At 46.1% G+C, this 19,025-nt stretch overlaps 1 protein-coding gene across 3 annotated transcripts in view; it reads right to left on the reverse strand.

The window, feature by feature from the left end:
* TTC6 (tetratricopeptide repeat domain 6) overlaps nt 1-19,025 on the reverse strand; it is a 1,585,904-nt gene that overhangs the window by 1,340,049 nt on the left and 226,830 nt on the right. For all 3 annotated transcript variants that reach the window (XM_078659352.1, XM_078659351.1, XM_078659353.1), the window contains exon 6: nt 16,515-16,724. In XM_078659352.1, the coding sequence (XP_078515478.1) occupies nt 16,515-16,724 (210 nt within the window). The remainder of the gene's footprint in view (nt 1-16,514; nt 16,725-19,025) is intronic.

The following is a 19,025-nucleotide window of genomic DNA, read 5'->3' on the forward strand; positions in this document are numbered from 1 at the left end:
CAAAGCACTGGCCCCTCTTCTAAACCCTACACTCAACTGCATTTGGAACGACTCCCTTAAGACAGGTACATTCCCAGAGGCAAGGAAACATGCCCAATTAGTCCCCATCCTCAAAAAAATCATCAATGCAGATCCAGATGAACCAGCTAACTACAGGCCCATCTCCTTACTGCCCGCTCCAGCTAAGGTCCTAGAAAAGCTAGTGCACCAACAACTAGTGGGCTTCTTTGAAACCCATGGTTTATTTCATGACTCACAACACGGGTTTAGACCAGGCCATAGCACCGAGTCAGCCCTAATAGAGATGGCTGACTCCGTGCGATGGAAGTTGGACGGGGGCTCGAGAGCGGTGTTGGTGCTGCTTGATTTGTCAGCAGCTTTCGACACCATCTCTCACCCCGTCCTACTCAACCGCCTCCGGGCTAAAGGCATTCAAGGCAAAGCCTTTGATTGGCTGTCCTCGTTCTTATCCAATCGGACACAGGCGGTGTTTACCCCCCCTACACCTCCGAAAGTCATCCGTTAAAAGGGGGAGTCCCACAGGGATCTTCATTGAGCCCCCTTTTGTTCAATGTTTATTTCTCCCCCCTGGCTGAGATCATTGCTCAGTCAGGAATCAAGGCAACCTCTTATGCTGACGATATTCAGCTCTTATTCTCTTATAACACTCCTACCCAGACCACTTTTGACCCATTAAAAGATTGCCTCCGCAACATCGCCCGTTGGATGGACACTAATTTCCTTCGATTAAACGCTGGGAAAACCGAGGACCTTTTTTCCACCAATCCTCTCCACTGGACTCTAACCTCTGGTGGCCTCATGACTTGAGCATGCCCCCTTCCCCCAAGAAATCAGTAAAAAACCTGGGGGTTAGATGGGATTCTAGCCTCTCCTTCCAACACCAAGTCCAGACGGTGACTGCCGCATGCCTCTCTAAAATTAGGATGCTTAAAAAATGTATTAATTTCCTTACCAGTAATACCAGGAAAACCATTGTCCAGGCATTAATAACTTCCCACCTAGACTATGCCAACAGTCTGTACCTTGGACTTGCTTCTGGCCTTTGCCATCGGTTACAGACAGTCCAGAATGCTGCAGTTCGGCTGGTCTGTGGCATCTCTCTTCGAGAGCATATCTCTCCCCACCGACGAAGGCTACATTGGTTGCCAGTTAAAAAAAAAGCAGAATTCAAAAAACTCACCCTGGCACACCGTGCAATCAAGGGAAAGGGCTCCGTTTATCTATCCTCTTGTCTCCGCCCTTACAGCAATGCCAGATGCCTTCGATCCAGCAAAAAAAATCTGCTATGTACCCCCAGATTTAAAAAAGCACATTCTGGGGGGAAAACCTTTCAGGCTTGTACATCCCAGAAAATGGAATAAACTCCCTAACTCCATTAGGCTGATTCAGGAGGAGCTGCCTTTTCGCAAGGCATTGAAAACATTCCTCTTCTGCTAAATTCCCTATGAGTGAGACCCAGCATACACACAGAAGCGCCGGGACACCCCGTTGGGGTAGCTGTGCGCTATATAAAACACACTAAATAAATAAAAAATAAATAAATCCCTTTCCTCCTCTGCATCACATAGTCCACTACCACCCCTTTCCTCCTCTGCATCACATAGTCCACTACCATCCCGTTCCTCCTCTGCATCACATAGTCCACTACCACCCCTTTCCTCCTCTGCATCACATATTCCACTACGACCCCTTTCCTCCTCTGCATGACATAGTCCACTGCCATCCCTTTCCTCCTCTGCATCACAGTCCACTACCATCCCTTTCCTCCTCTGCATCACATATTCCACTACGACCCCTTTCCTCCTCTGCATGACATAGTCCACTGCCATCCCTTTCCTCCTCTGCATCACATATTCCACTACCACCCCTTTCCTCCTCTGCATCACATAGTCCACTACCACCCCTTTCCTCCTCTGCATCACATAGTCCACTACCATCCCTTTCCTCCTCTGCACCACATATTCTGGTACTATTCCTTTCCTCCTCTGCATCACATATTCCACTACCACCCCTTTCCTCCTCTGCATGACATAGTTCACTACCATCCCTTTCCTCCTCTGCACCACATATTCTGGTACTATTCCTTTCCTCCTCTGCATCACATAGTCCACTACCACCCCTCTCCACCTCTGCATCACACAGTCCACTACCATCCCTTTCCTCCTCTGCATCACATAGTCCACTACCATCCCTTTCCTCCACTGCATCACATAGTCCACTACCATCCCTTTCCTCCTCTGCATCACATATTCCACTACCACCCCTTTACTCCTCTGCATGACATAGTCCTGTTGGACTTGGCCCTTTTCACAGAAATGTTTTGCTTTTTGCTTCCCCTAATTCTGGAAGCCCCCTCTTGTAATGTAGTTGTATAGGCCTTGTGAGGTTAAAATGCCCTGGGTAATATTAAAATCAATGCTAGGTGCAGGTGCCCTCTACCCTCAACATGGCTGCCACTGACCCCTGTTACTGCAGCGTGGTCTTGTTAAGGCGCATTCTAGCTGCCAGGAGCTGGCTGAGACTCCAAACATTGTTGCCAGTCCAGCCTGCCTTGCCTGCCCACAGTTAGAGTAGGGAAGCTCCTGGCACCTTCTAGAATAGGGGCGGAGCTTAGTTTTGCCGCCTTAGAGGGTGGTCACCTGACCTGGGTCTATAAAAGGAAAGGGAGGGGGGAAACTTTCCAGTCAGTTGGGGCATCACTGACCTGGGGGACCCACGCAGGAGATTTAGGTGGTAGAGCCTAGTCAGGGACTTATGCCACTGAGAGTGACAGGGCTTAGGTGCTGCCTCTTAAGTTGAGTGAGGTACCCTGAGCTAGCCCACTGATCTGGCCCAGCTGGAGGGGAACCCAGGGACCATCTACAGTGACCTGCAGAGGAATCCTGCCTGCAGCCCCCAACTCAACCCCCCTTCAAGAAACAAGAAACTGCTATTTACAAGGGCGCCAAAACCATCAAGCGCCAAGAAGAAGAAGTCTAACTGCTACAGGACTACTGGGGATTCACCAGGCATCGGACTGTGCTGCATCTGCCCCTCTGACGTCAACTGGGCCCCTGCGCTGTCCTGCCTAGCTCCCCTTGACTAAACTACCTGTCCTGCATAAACTGCTTAAACTGTCTGTTGGCTAAGCGCTCATCTGCTGTACCATAGAAGCGCTATCGCTGTGGTAATCGCCCCCAGAGAAGCGCTGGGGACTGCTGTCCTGCATCATCTAAACTGCCAAGCGATATCTCTGCTGAGTATCGGAACCATGTGTGCCCTAGCGCTGGCTCCGTGAACTGATTGTGCTGCCTGGGGCCCCAAGAACTGCCTAACGTGCCCCTGTGAAGCGCTGGGTCTTTAGAGACAGTTGCTGTATTGCCCTGAAGCGCTTTTGCCCTGCTGAGCGCTGACTCTGCCTGAGACGGCTGTGGTGCCTTTGAGTGCTGTGCCCCTGCCGCCCGCTGAAGCGATGTGCCCTTCTAGGCGCCAGGACCACGTGGCGCTGCTCGCCCCCACTCACCGCCACAGCCCAGGTCGTTCTGTCGTGTTTTGGCAGCTCCTGAGTTAGCGTTTAGCACAGCTACACGGTCTTTTCTGTTAACTTGACCAAAACGAACGGGGGCCATTTTGAATCCCTCCGACTTCCGTTTCCTATGAACACGCTGCCTCGTGGTCAGTGTACCCTTTCGTCCTTTCTCGATATCCATGGTCACTAGTCTGCTCGGCAACAGGCTATTTTTAGTACTGGTCAAGCGCACATGCGCATTACGCACCAATTGGTCACTCTTCAGGAATGTTCATACTAACTGACCAGTGCTGTTGAAGCTCCTCCCACACGTTGGCTGTGTTCCAAAAATGACCTTATATGTACCTAAAATGTGTAACTTGTAACCGCCTATCTTTTTATTACTATTAAACTGTATAAAAGAGGTCGCGCACCAATGTTCGGTGTGCTACTTCTTACATTACCGAAGGGTGCTGTGGGAATGTATCACCACCCCATGGGGTCTTAATAAACTTGTCTTTTACCTTTTCCAGTGTCCGTGCCAACTTCTATACTAAGGTGTTCGAGAGTTTAGCAGAGTATGTAGGCCTGATTTGAACCAATACCACAATTGGCGACCACGAAGGGACTCATCGGCGACTCGGATGCCCGAAGGAGAGGTCGTGACGAAGGTTAGGAAACTCGCCATGGACGCGATCGCTGCCATTGAGTGACCCGAGTCCCGGCACCCACGGTGTGTTTTCCCTTCCTTCCGATCTGACCTTCCAGGTGGCGCCGGTCCTCGACTGAGATTCTGATCTTGGATTGTCGTGATGTGCCGTTTTGGCTGATTTGACCACAGAACTTGGCAGTTGGACTTTGGACGTTTGAAAATATTTGGTAAGCTTTTGAGTGGTGAAGTAGTCTACTGACACTTACTGTGGCTTTTTGAAACTTTGAATTTGAATTTGAATTTGTTAGCTAACGTTTGAATCTTTGAATTTGAATTTGAATATGTGAAGTGCACCTCACATAGGCAGGCATGTAGGGATATTTCTCTGATTTATTTGATTTGAACAGTGCACCGTGTTAGGTGGCATTTTTTTTGTAGTATCACGTTTTCGTGGTACTTTTTGAAACATGCCTGTTTTTAGCACACTCCGTAGGATGTGCTGTTCTGAAAATGGTACCAATTATCGATTAAGTGCAAAACAGCCGGCTCCCCCAGAGGGGACTCCAAATCGTGAAATGTATGTCAAATTCGGTATTCCACCAATAATGTATAGTACATTATGGCATAAGTATACTAAAACTGATCGTGAATTACAGTGGCCACTATATGGGTCGTTTGACCTTCGAAAGGTACAGTATGTAGAGCAGTGTTTGTTTCAGCGAAGGTCTAGACAAGATATGTTTGATTGTGTGCGTATGTGGGAGAAAGAGGTGCGTGAACGAGCGAAGCGTGAGGAAGCCTTGGCGGAGAAAGTGCAGCGGAAGGCTGCACATGACAAAGCTTTACAGCTACAGGAGAAGGAATTACAGGAAAAGAAAGAGAGGGAGAGACGAGAACGAAATTTACAGGTTAATGGTCAATTCCCTATCAGGCGTCCTCTTTATCCGGTCCTTACTAATGAAATAGATGATTTTTCCTTACTAGATCGTTGTCCGCCTCCGTACGTCGTACCTACGGCTCCGAACGAGGACTCGGACGAGGATAGTGATCGAACACAGCGTACCAGGTTATATACGGAACGAGCTGCGGAATTGCGCTCAATTGCGCGAAAGCTAAATATTAATACTGTTACTGTTTCTGATGTTACTAAACAAATGGAACAGTGGTCTGATAAGGAACGACTGTATTTTTTAGATCATTTTGGAGATGAAGTTGTTGAGCGGTATAGAAAATATTCTCTCGAGTTAGAACCAAAGGAGATATCCAAGGATCGTGAGAATTTTCGTAAAGGTCTTTTTGTTCTTTCAGATGCGGACGACTTCTTCAAGCGTTTGCTTGAACTGCGTAATGAGACGACACGGCTACGGGAGTTGGAAAAGTCGAAGAATTCGTCTACGTCCGGAGTGACGGGGATATCCAAAGAATGCCCTATCTTTGAAACAGATAAGATCGCTGCGATTAATGTTAGACCTATGCGAGAAGCTGCGCCTTTATATGTCCCTCATAAAGGGGATGGCACAGATGATGATAAAGGATCCAAAGACGCGAAAGGGTATTTTGTATATAACTGGGTTTATACGCCTTGGAATAGAGCAGATGTCATGGCACTTAAGAATGCTTTACCTGATCCCCGTAAAAACCCTGCGGCTTTTTATGAAAATGTTGAAAGTGCAATTTCTTCATGTATCATGACGTTAGTTGATATTGATCTATTTTTCGGGTTGATATTGCCCCCCGATATGTGGAGAGCGATTCGTAGGTTTGATGACCTCACGACTCTCGGGGCCACTTGGAAAGATCTTGTTCAGGCTGATTTAAATAGAGAACCAGCATGTAAGCCGTGTCAATTAATATTAGACCTTCCAGGGGCCATACTAACAAAACTAAAGACTCTTGCTCCTGCTAAAAAGATTGATTGGACTATATTAGCCTCTTGTAAGCAGAAAGCGGATGAATCAGTTTCTGATTTTTTCTCTCGCTTCGAGGAAGCGTTCCATGATTACAGTGGTCAATTATTGACAGAAGATACTGGCAGGCATTTATTCGTTGATAAGTACGTGGCTAATCTCCTACCGGAGATTGCGAAACGATTGAAAGCGAGTGAAAGTTCATGGACCACAGCAACCCCTGCTTCTTTATTGACTATGGCTCAATATTATGAAAGACAGGAATTGGAGGCGAAAGAAAGTAGTGAAAAGAAGGCGAAGGAATTGAAAACGAAGGTAATGTTAGCTCAGGTTCAGGCTACGAGAGGAAACAGTAGAGGAGGGCGAGGATCATATAGTAATGCTCCTCCCCCTCGTTCTGACATTTCTGTGAATCAATGTGCATACTGCAAACAGTTTGGGCATTGGATTGCAGACTGTCCGGTGTTTCGAGAGCAGCGTAATTTGAGGGGACGAGGAAGTGGAAGGTCTAGGAATTATTATGGCGGGTCAAGAGGAGGTTCTGGCACGAATGATCGTGGAGGATATGGAGCAAGGGGTCGTGGTCAGTCAGATTATAATACGTTTGATAATCGCAATCAATATCAGATAAATGAGGGTGGTCCTGCTGAACTACAGGATGAGCATTACGCATAGGATTGCGTAGGATGGGGTGTGGAATCGGTTGAGGTACCAGTTGATCAAAGGGGTCCATACATAGAAGCACATGTTCTGGGTTCCACTGATCAATTTCTGGTCGATACAGGAGCTACTCGTAGCGCTTTGTCCAAACACTTGGTTCCAAGGGCTCCCCTGTCTGGCGAGGTAATTACAGCAATAGGGTTCGATGGAACACCTACTTCTAGCCCATTGTCTCAACCAGTTGCATTTCATGTTGATAAATGTGCTGCCCCATGTCCCTTTTTGTTGTCTCCAAATACACCAGATAATATTATTGGACTCGATATGTTAAAACACTTTCGAGCTACTATTCGCTGTGCCCCAGAAGGAGTGCGAGTTGTGTTGAATGAGAATTACCCGGAATTAGAGCGAGTGTGTTTTGTCCATGAATCTGAAGTTCTGGCCTCCTTACCGGAAACGTTGTGGGCCACTTCCGATACGGATGTAGGGCAGATGCTAATCCCTCCAGTACGTATTACTGTAAAGGAGGGAGTGTCTCTACCACGTGTCCCACAATATAAGATTTCCAGAGAAGGAGAACTTGCTTTGATGAACATTGTGAACGATTTGATTTTGGCAGGAGTAGTTGAGGAAGTCCCCTACAATGTTTGCAATAGCCCCATTTTACCGATTCTTAAAAGAGATACAGATGCCAAGGTTTACCGTTTCATTATTGATTTGAGGGAAATAAACAAGATAGTAGTGCCTCAGTACCCGGTGGTGTCTGACATCACCACGTTGCTTACGTTGGTCCCATCGACGGCAACTACTTTTACAGTCATCGATTTGAAGAATGCCTTCTTTTCGATCCCTGTACATCCTGACAGTCGATATCTATTCGGCTTTACATTAAATAATAAATCGTACAGATTCTGTCGAATTCCTCAAGGCTATACTGAAAGTCCTAGCATTTATAGTCAGGCATTAAAAAGACAGCTTGATTCTTTTGACTTACAAGAGGGAGTGGTTCTCATTCAATATGTAGACGATATTTTACTAGCTGCAGACACGCCAGAACAATGTGAGAAGAGTACCTTTTCTTTGCTTTCCTTCCTGGCCAAACATAATCATAAAGTTTCGAAGAAAAAGCTACAATATTGTAGACCAAAGGTGACCTACCTCGGTCATCTTTTGTCTAAGGAGGGCCGTGCATTGACACCAGATCGAATTCAAGCAATCCTAGATACTCCAGTCCCTCGCACTCAGAAGGATGTTCGCGCCTTTATAGGTTTGACGTCTTTTTGTAGGCAATGGATACTGGGTTTTTCACATGTCGTTAAACCTTTGTTGGCATTATTGTCTAAAGATACACCGATTTGCATTGAATGGACGGATGAATGTCAGAATGCTTTTGAGCAATTGAGACAAGCTCTTTGTTCTGCACCAGTGTTGGGTACACCTGATTACACGAAGATCTTTACATTATATGTACACGAGAAGGATGGGTGCGCATTGTCAATGTTAGTGCAGACACACGGAGACAAACAGAGGCCTTGTGCATACTTCTCGGCGGTACTCGACCCTGTGGCTCGAGGATTGCCCGGATGTTTTCGAGCCGTTGCAGCAACAGCAGTTGCGATACGACAAAGTGAGGGAATAGTTTTGTCACACAAATTGTTGGTGCTAGTTCCCCATGCGGTAGATGCGTTACTGAATCAAACAAGAACGCAGCATCTAACCAGTGCCCGTTTGACAGGATATGAGTTAACATTGTTGGCGCCGCACATCACACTAAAGCGATGTGCGACACTAAATCCTGCTACTTGACTGCCGGATCCTGTTGCTGAGACCCAGAAGGAAGAACAACATGATTGTGTTTTTCTGACTGAGGAGCAGACAAAGGGTCGTATCGACTTACAGGATACGCCATTTCCAGATGTAGATGGGGAACTGTGGGTTGATGGATCGTGCGTGAGGTTACCAGATGGTACGACTTCCGCAGCTTATGCGATCACGACACTTAAGACTGTGGTAGAAGCAGCACGGATACCCCAAAAATCGGCTCAAGCGGCTGAGTTGATAGCCTTAACGAAGGCATGTGAGTTAAGTGCTGGACTGTGTGTGAACATTTACACGGATAGTCGTTACGCTTTTGGAGTAGTGCATGATTTGGCCTACTTTGGAAGGAACGAGGATTCCTGACTTCACACGGAGTACACATCATGCATGGAGAATTGGTACGCGATCTCCTGAATGCACTGTTATGCCCAAAGAAAGTTGCAATAGTCAAGTGCAGTGCACATAAAAAGGTGACGGACAAAATAGGACAGGGCAATGCTTTTGCAGATCGCATTGCGAGAGAGACCGCTATGCTGCAAAATAATTTCCCCATGTATGTGGTAAAGTCACAAGCTGAGCGGTGGCATGATGCTAGAGAAGAAATACTCGATATACAGAAGTCAGCATCAGAGGCAGAACTTGTGAAATGGGCCACCGAGGGAGTATTGGATGATGAGGGTTGCTGGCGTAGTAAAGATATGGAGAGATGGAAACTACCCATGGCCTATTTACAAACAATGGTGCAAATGACACATGGACTGGCACACATTGGAGCTCTCGCAATTTCTAAATTGCTTACACGAGTTTGGGAAAATGCTGACATTGCTAGCACGGCTAAGAGAGTAGTGCAGACCTGTCTGATATGTTTGCAGCACAATCCTGGACAAGGGACTCATACTCCTAAAGGTGGGTTTGTTCCACCTACTGCACCATTCGAAGTACTACAAATGGATTACATCCAGCTGGAGCGTTGTAATAATCTCAAGTATGTCCTAGTAGTGGTGTGTGCCTTCAGCAAATGGATTGAGGCTTACCCTACGAAAGACAATACAGCATTGACAACAGCTAAGGTGCTACTCAAGGAGTACTTCCCGCGCTATGGTGTTTGTAAACTTATGTGGAGTGATAATGGCCCTCATTTCATTGGAAAAGTAGTGGAATATGTCCTGAAAGGATTGGGAATCAAACAACGATTCCATGCTGTCTTTCATCCGCAATCAGCAGGTTTAGTGGAGAGATATAATGCAACTCTGAAGCTGAAGCTAGCAAAGATAGTGGCATCGACATCTCTGAAATGGCCGGACGCTTTGCCTCTGGCATTGCTGTCCATTCGATCAGTGCCCCATTCTCGGTCTGGCCTCACACCCTATGAAGTAGTGTTTGGAAGGCCTATGAATATCTGGGGAGTTCCAAAACCTCGTTTGATACATGATATGCCTTGTATAATGATGAACGATTATCTGGCACGATTAACAAATGATTTGCTTTCTATTCATCAACAGGTTCGAGAGGCGCTCCCTGATAACTCCGCTGGTGAGGCTCACGATCTCCGTCCTGGGGACCACGTGATGGTCAAAATATTTGAGCGATCCAGCAGTTTGGAACCGAGATGGCATGGCCCTGAGCAAGTGCTGCTGGCTACGCGAACTGCTGTGAGAGTCACCAACAAGAAGCGGTGGATTCATTCAACGCACTGCCGACGTGTCTCTCCGGATCTGGTGAGCCCTGCGGTGCTATCCGACTACAGAAAGATTTTGGATACAGAAAAGAGCCCAGCTGTCACGCCTGATGAATTGGAGGGAGCCTTCCCGGACCACGTTGTTTCTGATAAAGTGAAGTACAATCTACGCCCCAGGAAATAAGATTCCTTTTGTGTTTTTTGAAACTGGTTGGTGACCGCTCTGAGGTTTGTGAAACGGAAGCCGGGAATATCAAGGGGGGGGGATCAGTTCTGCCCAGTGTAGCGACACCCGTCTTGAATCCCGGAGAACAAATCAACGGCAGCCTCGGTTCAGAACCATCGGTTTTATTTTTCCCGCTTAGTGTTGTTTTTGAAGAGTATTGTTTTATGAACTATGGCATCTCCTTCGACACGAAAGAGGAGAATTCTTGGTGTTGTTTTGTTTGTCTTGACCATAGTGGTGATCGCAGTATTAGCTTGGACTATAGAACTGTTGTTTCCTGTACGAGAACATTTACTGCCCACCACTCCAAGTCCGTCTGAACATTTTCATTTCACTCTGCCTTTTCACGAAGAAAGGCATAGGCAGACTTATTTGAATAACAGTTTTATTAAGATTTTGCATCATACTCATAATATGACCAACACTTCCAATTGTTGGGTATGTGGAATGTTGCCCGGACACCAGAAGAAAGGAGGAACACCACTCATTCCTCTCCCGTTTTCTCATAATGGTTCTTGTCACGCTTGGTACACTCTTCTTTTTACTCTGCGATGGCCAACGAAAGGTGGATTACTTTTTCGGTTGAATAAAATATGCTATAACGATAAAGATGGCTATCCACACGCTGAAGGAACTAAATTCGAATGGGAAGAATATCGTCCGGACAATGTTTCTACACCTCGTGTATATACGAATCAAAGACTTATAAATGTGACGAACTCGCATATAATAACCGTTATCGATACAAAAGCAGATTTGTGTATTAGAAATAAAGGTACAATCCCTGTAGGCCGCAGTGAATGTAATATTACACTTACCTTTGATACACCGACTGGAATTGCTTTTGTAGCTTCACGTAACACATATTTCATTTGTGGAAATAAGGGATACCATCGCCTACCATTGGGTTGGTTAGGAACGTGTTATGTAGCATTTGTACTACCACCTGTGTTTATTGCTCCTCCCATGTATCATAATGATTATGTTTTGTACCATGATTTCATATTGAATAGAGTGAAACGAACAATAGATCTTGATGAAATAGACCAGACTGATACCACTTTACAACAATATGTAGATTTCAATCTGGGGTTATTTTCATTCGTGGGAGCTGCATTAAATAGCAGGAAGATAAGGCGGCTTACACGTGTAGTGGAAGCCGTTGCCAATGAAACTGCCTCTGCTTTAGGGAATATTACTGAGGAATTGCAAATTACCAGAATTGTGGCGCTCCAGAATCGAATGGTTCTAGATGTGATATTAGCTGATAGGGGTGGAGCATGCCGCGTCATCGGAAGTAGTTGTTGCGTGTACGTACCAGATAACTCACCTTCTGTATATGATTCGATTACAAAATTACATAAGATAGCTGCTGAGATCCACCCAGAAAATGGAACATGGACCTTTTCTGGTTGGTTCTGGACCCTGCTTAGTACTTGGGGTTGGAAATTATTAACGATTCTCTGTGTTTTTATTGGAGTATTATTTTTCCTTTGTCTATGTATTCAATGTGGCCCTACATTATGTTCTGTATGTATCACAGCCTGTATTCCGTCCAAACGAGCTATTGTCAAGCAAGAGAAACTGATCAATGATGAAGTATTGAAAATAATGGCTATTAACATTGAGGATGAACATTCTGACTACGCCCACTATGAGGTAGCTTTTGCTAAACGCTAAAAGGGCCGTCTGTCGTGTTTTGGCAGCTCCTGAGTTAGCGTTTAGCACAGCTACACGGTCTTTTCTGTTAACTTGACCAAAACGAACGGGGGCCATTTTGAATCCCTCCGACTTCCGTTTCCTATGAACACGCTGCCTCGTGGTCAGTGTACCCTTTCGTCCTTTCTCGATATCCATGGTCACTAGTCTGCTCGGCAACAGGCTATTTTTAGTACTGGTCAAGCGCACATGCGCATTACGCACCAATTGGTCACTCTTCAGGAATGTTCATACTAACTGACCAGTGCTGTTGAAGCTCCTCCCACACGTTGGCTGTGTTCCAAAAATGACCTTATATGTACCTAAAATGTGTAACTTGTAACCGCCTATCTTTTTATTACTATTAAACTGTATAAAAGAGGTCGCGCACCAATGTTCGGTGTGCTACTTCTTACATTACCGAAGGGTGCTGTGGGAATGTATCACCACCCCATGGGGTCTTAATAAACTTGTCTTTTACCTTTTCCAGTGTCCGTGCCAACTTCTATACTAAGGTGTTCGAGAGTTTAGCAGAGTATGTAGGCCTGATTTGAACCAATACCACAGTTCGTGCAGCTGGGGCTGCCCTGTCCGGCGTTGTGAATTGCCCAAGGCGGCGCTCGGTGTCAGGAGAGGGCCGCCGCCGTGTCGTGGTGGGCCGCGTCCGGCCCGATTGTGTGCCGTCCCTGCGGCGGCCCCCGGAGCCTTGGGGAGGCCGCCGCGACTTCCAGCAGGCGGACGCCGTCCTCAGTACCCCCTCGGCGGCCCCCGGGACCAGGAGAGGGCCGCCGCGAAATTCCAGTCAGGCCGCAGTAGGCCCGACGAGGCCTGAAGCCGTTCTGCCGGCCTCACGTGACGGGGGCGCGTCAAGCCACGCCCCCGCCACGCAGTGATTGGCCGTGTGGCCGGGCCCCTCAATAGCCGAATCCTGATTGGTCCCCGGACCGTGAGCACTACGGAAGGCCCGGGAACAACCTGTCCTCGCCGGAGGGCTTAGCGAGAGTGCAGGAGCCCCCACTAGCCTCGGGAGGAGCAGCGGAGCAAGCGAGCTTCCCTAGGAAGGCCCCCTCCCTCCCGAGGCCAGCTGAAATCTTCGTAAGGGCTCCCCGGGGAGCCAAAGAACCCCGGTTAACCCCTGCAGTCGCCGGACCTCACTAGAGGGCTCCAAGAGGAGCCGGAGCCCTCCCTCAGCCCCCTGAGCTTACGCAAGGGCCTTGGAAAGGCCGAAGAGAGAAGGTAACCCCGGGGAGGTAGGCGGAAGGCCGGAGAAGGCCCGAGTTCGCCCCTCCCCGGGAGTAAGTTGAAGTTAGGCCCGGCTGGCCCCGTGGTTCGAACTGGGCCCAATAGCCCCATACAAGGCCTACAGGGTTATAAAGAAAAGTCCATTGCTGGGGAATGAAATGTTAACTCTTCAACGAGCTGGTATGATGATATGCTGGTTTCATGAAATGTTATTTCATGAGTAATGAAAGGTTGACGCATACCAAATGAAAGATTTTCCTTGTGCTAGTTAAATGTTCTACATTTAATGAAAGGGGTAGCCCTGATGAAGGAAATGGTCATGTTTGCCTGCTGTTCCCTGACATAATGAAATGTTTGTTCCGGAGTAAGGAAAGGTTTATGCTAATCTAATAAGAGGTTTACTCTTGGTCAATGAACTGTTGATGCTGCATATCCGGAATGCCCTCAGTTACGCCATGAAGTGGTTATCCCTGATACATGGCTTATTCTAGGATAATGAGATGCTTATTCTACCCTGAGAAGGGGCTGTTATGAGATGCCTGGCTAATATAGCCCAGTTAATTAAGTATTGTCCCCATGCTTATGGGATGGTTTACCTCCTGAAATGTTGATTCTTGATGCCTAGTGTAGCTATGCTCCTTTTACCTTAGGCACTGCTTGTTCTTGCCTACTGAAATTCTCCACATAGGGTAAAGGAAATGGTTATTTAGGATTAATGAAACGTTATTATTCCTGCCTAATTTCTAGTGAAATGTTGATTCCTACTTAAGGAACTGTGTATTCACGGTGTAACCTGGCTAATGAAGTTTTTCCTTCTGCTGACAAAATGCTTTACATCTAATGAAAGGTTTTATCCTCATGTAATGCACTGTTTAATCCTGCAGAGGAGTTTTAGGAAATGTTCACCCTTGCTTGGTGAAAAGTTAATTGACTTGCCTACTGATCCGGTTACTTACCTGAAGACCTGTGGACACTTGCCATAGGATTGCTCATCCTTGCCTGATGAGCTGGTTGTTCAAGCTAATTCTTTCATGAAATGTTCATTGTTAACTAATGAAATGCTAATACCTTCATGAAATGGTTTTTGCAATATGCTACATTGATTATTGAACTGCTCCCTTTTCTCCCCCCCTTATGAAAAGCTTTGATGAGTAATTGATACTGTGATTGTCCACTCCTGAACCTTAATCTTTTATAAAAGTTCTTTGATTTTTATTCAAACACACTGGAGTGGCGTCAGTCATTGCGTGCCATTTATTGTCTCAGTGGTTGTGTGTGCTGTGTAGTCACTTAACACCTAAGCTTTCGGGTGCCTACCTGCTCGTGCCAGGCTACCCCCGGGGAACTGGTGACCCCAGTTCCTACAAGTCCACTACCATCCCTTTCCTCCTCTGCATCACATAGTCCACTACCATCCCTTTCCTCCTCTGCACCACATATTCTGGTACTATTCCTTTCCTCCTCTGCATCACATAGTCCACTACCACCCCTTTCCACCTCTGCATCACACAGTCCACTACCAACCCTTTCCTCCTCTGCATCACATAGTCCACTACCATCCTTTTCCTCCTCTGCATCACATAGTCCACTACCAACCCTTTCCTCCTCTGCATCACATAGTCCACTACCATGTAAATGTAAATGTACAGGAATTTATATAGCGCAAATCACCAAGCGGTTTCTAAGCGCTTGCTTAGGGAACCCGTCCTGGTATTCCCCTGTGAGATAACCCCAGCAGGGTATCCGCAAGGTGAAAGCCAGGCATCCCGCCGCGAGGGGCCGTTGTGGAGATTAAGCAAGCTATTGCCCAGAGTCGCAGAGTGTGAACCCGTGAATCGAGTAGGCACCGGAGCGAGAATTGTCGAGTCCATGGACATTTTAGGACTCAAGACCCCGCCGAGCCGGGAATTGAACCCTGGTCCCGGGCTGACCTCTGCTTCCAGGTCTGCCTTCTCTAACCAGTGAGCCATCCCTTTCCTCCTCTGCATCACATAGTCCACTACCATCCCTTTCCTCCTCTGCACCACATATTCTGGTACTATTCCTTTCCTCCTCTGCATGACATAGTCCACTACCATCCCTTTCCTCCTCTGCATCACATAGTCCACTACCATCCCTTTCCTCCTCTGCACCACATATTCTGGTACTATTCCTTTCCTCCTCTGCATCACATAGTCCACTACCACCCCTTTCCTCCTCTGCATCACATAGTCCACTACCACCCCTTTCCACCTCTGCATCACACAGTCCACTACCAACCCTTTCCTCCTCTGCATCACATAGTCCACTACCATCCCTTTCCTCCTCTGCATCACATAGTCCACTACCATCTCTTTCCTCCTCTGCATCAAATTGTCCACTACTATTCCTCAGCATCACATAGTCTACTACCATCCCTTTCCTCCTCTGCACCACCTATTCTGGTACTATTCCTTTCCTCCTCTGCATCACATAGCCTACTACCATCCCTTTCCTCCTCTGCACCACCTATTTTGGTACTATTCCTTTCCTCCTCTGCATCACATAGTCCACTACCATCACTTTCTTCCTCGGCACTAAATAATCTGGTACCATCCCATTCCACCTCCGCACCAGATATTCCGGCACCCTCCCATTCCTTCTCAGCATTACATATTCCTGTACCTTCCCACTCTTCCTCAGCATCTCACATATCGGTTCCATCCCGTTTCCTTCTCGGTACCACACATTCCCATAGAATTCCTTTTCCTTTTCTGCACCACATTTTCCGGTACCATCCCTTTTCCTTCTCAGCACCACATATTCCGTTATCATCGCATCCACCTCTGCACCACATATTCCGGTAGCATCCATTTCCTTCTACTCAGCACTATATATTCCAGTACCATCCCTTTTACTTCTCGGCAAACATTACCATAGCCCCTGTCATACCCCAAAAATGCTGATCCGTTCTACTCCTAATTGCATGGGCCTTGTTCCCCTTGGAGTCAGGAAAGGCCACATTTATGTTGGTTATAACACCTACACTTTTCTGAAAAGAGAGGCACACCAGGGAGTGTTGATTTACAATAAATGTATAGTGTTAAGCACAAATGCAGCTTGTTGAAACCAATAAATACTCATTCTAGCAAAAGACCATATCCTACCAGGATGTTTCCGAGGTGTCTGGAGTAGAAGGTTTGTCAGGAAAGCACCATTCATCTTGCTGTAGTGCCTGGAGAATTGTCTCTACCTGCATGACAGGCCTTAACCGATCAATGGTGTGGTGCACTTTGGAAGCAAGTTGGAGGGAAAATGGCAACACACGGCTGGGGGCGGATGTGCAGAAGTGGTGAACGGTGCCATGGCCAGACTCTCTGGAAGGAAACAGAACAAACACAACCATCAGAATTGCTGTGTGTGTGTGTGTGTCTGTGTGTGTGTGGTAGTAAAAGTTAGTCAGCATGAGCACAGGCAAATATGTCTAAGCGTTTGTATGGTTCTGAAAAGATTTGATCAGCACACACTAACTCATGAAGTCAAAAAATCTCAAGAAAAAATTTATTCATAAACAGTTACGATGGAATCTTTTTAGAAAAATTCTTTATTCTTTTAATCTTCACAAGGTAGCCAACGCGTTTCGTCCTTATATAGGACTTCTTCAGGGCTCAAACAGGTGTCTTTCATATGCACCGGAATATAAACTCCAGAAATTTTTTTAAGGCAAGAAGTCTTCCTCTAAATCCAAAGAATAAAAAAAGTCCAAAAAGATTCCATCGTAAACTGTTTATGAATACTTTTTTTCTTGAGATTTTTTGACTTCATGAGTTAGTGCGTGCTGATCCAATCTTGACAGAATTCTTCATGTGAATTATATTCACAGTTAAGAAACTATGAGGTCTTGTTTCTTTTGATCCTTTCACCACACAAAAACTATTTCCCACTACAATAATAGATGTGGTATTGTATCCAAGACCTCTCCTGTAAATTGTAAGCTTTTTTATGGGTGTGGGTATGCATGTGTATCTTTGTATAGGTTAATCAGTGTATAAACAAGCGAAACTGTGTGTGTGTGTGTGTGTGTGTACAGACAAAGGGCAGTAAATGCCAGCATGTGAACGTGTGTTTGTGCAGGTTAACATGTGGTTGTGCCTGTGCATGTGACTGTATGTAAGTACAGTGAAGTTGTGTGTGTGCGTGTGTGTATACAGGTGAAAGCATTTGTGAGCATATTTGTACAGATGAAGGTGCATGTGTGTATGTATGTCTGTGTGTGTGTATGTGTACAGCTCAATATGTTTGTGTGGGTTGTGAAAGATATGTATGTAACTGTGTAGCTGAGGGTGTATATGTATGGGTGAGTGTAGGCCTACACAGGTTAAAGTGTGTCTGTGATCATGTTTGTACACGTGAAAGTGTGTTTGTGGGTATGTGTGTGTGTGTGTACAGCTCAAGATGTTTGTGTGTGAAAGTGCATGTGTTTGTACAGATGGGTTTATGTGTGTGTCAGGGAGACCGAGTGTGGGTTGTGAATGGTATGTATGTGAGTTTGTGTGTATGTGTGTGCAAGCATATCAGAGTTCATATGAATACCACAGAAGCAACCTCTAAACCCAAATAGATAGGCAAATTAGAAGTTATAAACAACATTGTCCATATCGGTATCAATGTAGATCAAGTTATACAATTTCCACAGGACTAATGGTGGCCTGTGTTAAAAAAAATGTAGATTATAAAGAGGATGTTGAAGATGTGACCATATGTTTGCATAACAAGGATTTATATGTGATTTCAGTATAATATCACCTGCATATATACAAGAGAAAAATATATTTGTGCTCAGTTTATAAAAGTGGAAACACAGTGCCAAACTGGATAATCGTGGACGGAAGCAGTGATCTCACTTAAGATGAACCTCATACGGGACAATGGTAGTCAGCTTTCTATCGGAACCCAGAACAATTGATTCTCGCCAGATCACCATCCCTTATTCCGCTCGTTATTGTTGCACAGACTCTATTTCCTGCTTGTTGTTGTTTTATCTATATTTGCTGTGAAGCGCTCTGATACCTCTGGGTCCAGCTAGCGCTATACAAAACTTCAATAAATAAATAAATAAATAAAACTTAATATACGAAAATAACAGTATATTTTAGTAAACACAGCACGCATAATTAGACAAGTCCAAATAGATATGGTATGAATCACAAAAGACTTTAATGCATTTAGCAGTCATTAGCATCTCGACCCCTGTGTCAATCAACAAGTCATCCTCAGGGCCAGGAATCAATCAGTTTACACTGCACTGAATAGAACAAAGGTATGGCCAGAAAGCAATTCTCCAGTCCACAAACAGGAGACACAGTGTCAGTGCCCCTCCTTAAGCTAGCCCTCTAGAAGGGGGTCAGCAGGTCCTAGGACCCCGCGGGCATCCCACTCCAGGCATGTGGAGTCACTCACTGCAGCAAGCATCTGAGCATGTTCAGTGCACACACCAACATTAGTAGAGCGTGATCACCTCCAGATTACCACTGCATTCATGGTGATTATAGTGTGATTTGTGATGATAGCGTGTGATCTGTGAGAGTAGAGTTACTACTGATAGAGATACAGTGTGATCTGTGAGAGCACAGATTTCCTGCCGATACATGTACAGTGTGATCTGTGACCGTACAGTG

This window comes from Lissotriton helveticus, chromosome 9 (genome assembly GCF_964261635.1).
Source record: "Lissotriton helveticus chromosome 9, aLisHel1.1, whole genome shotgun sequence".
In the NCBI taxonomy this organism is placed as follows: Eukaryota; Metazoa; Chordata; class Amphibia; order Caudata; family Salamandridae; genus Lissotriton; species Lissotriton helveticus.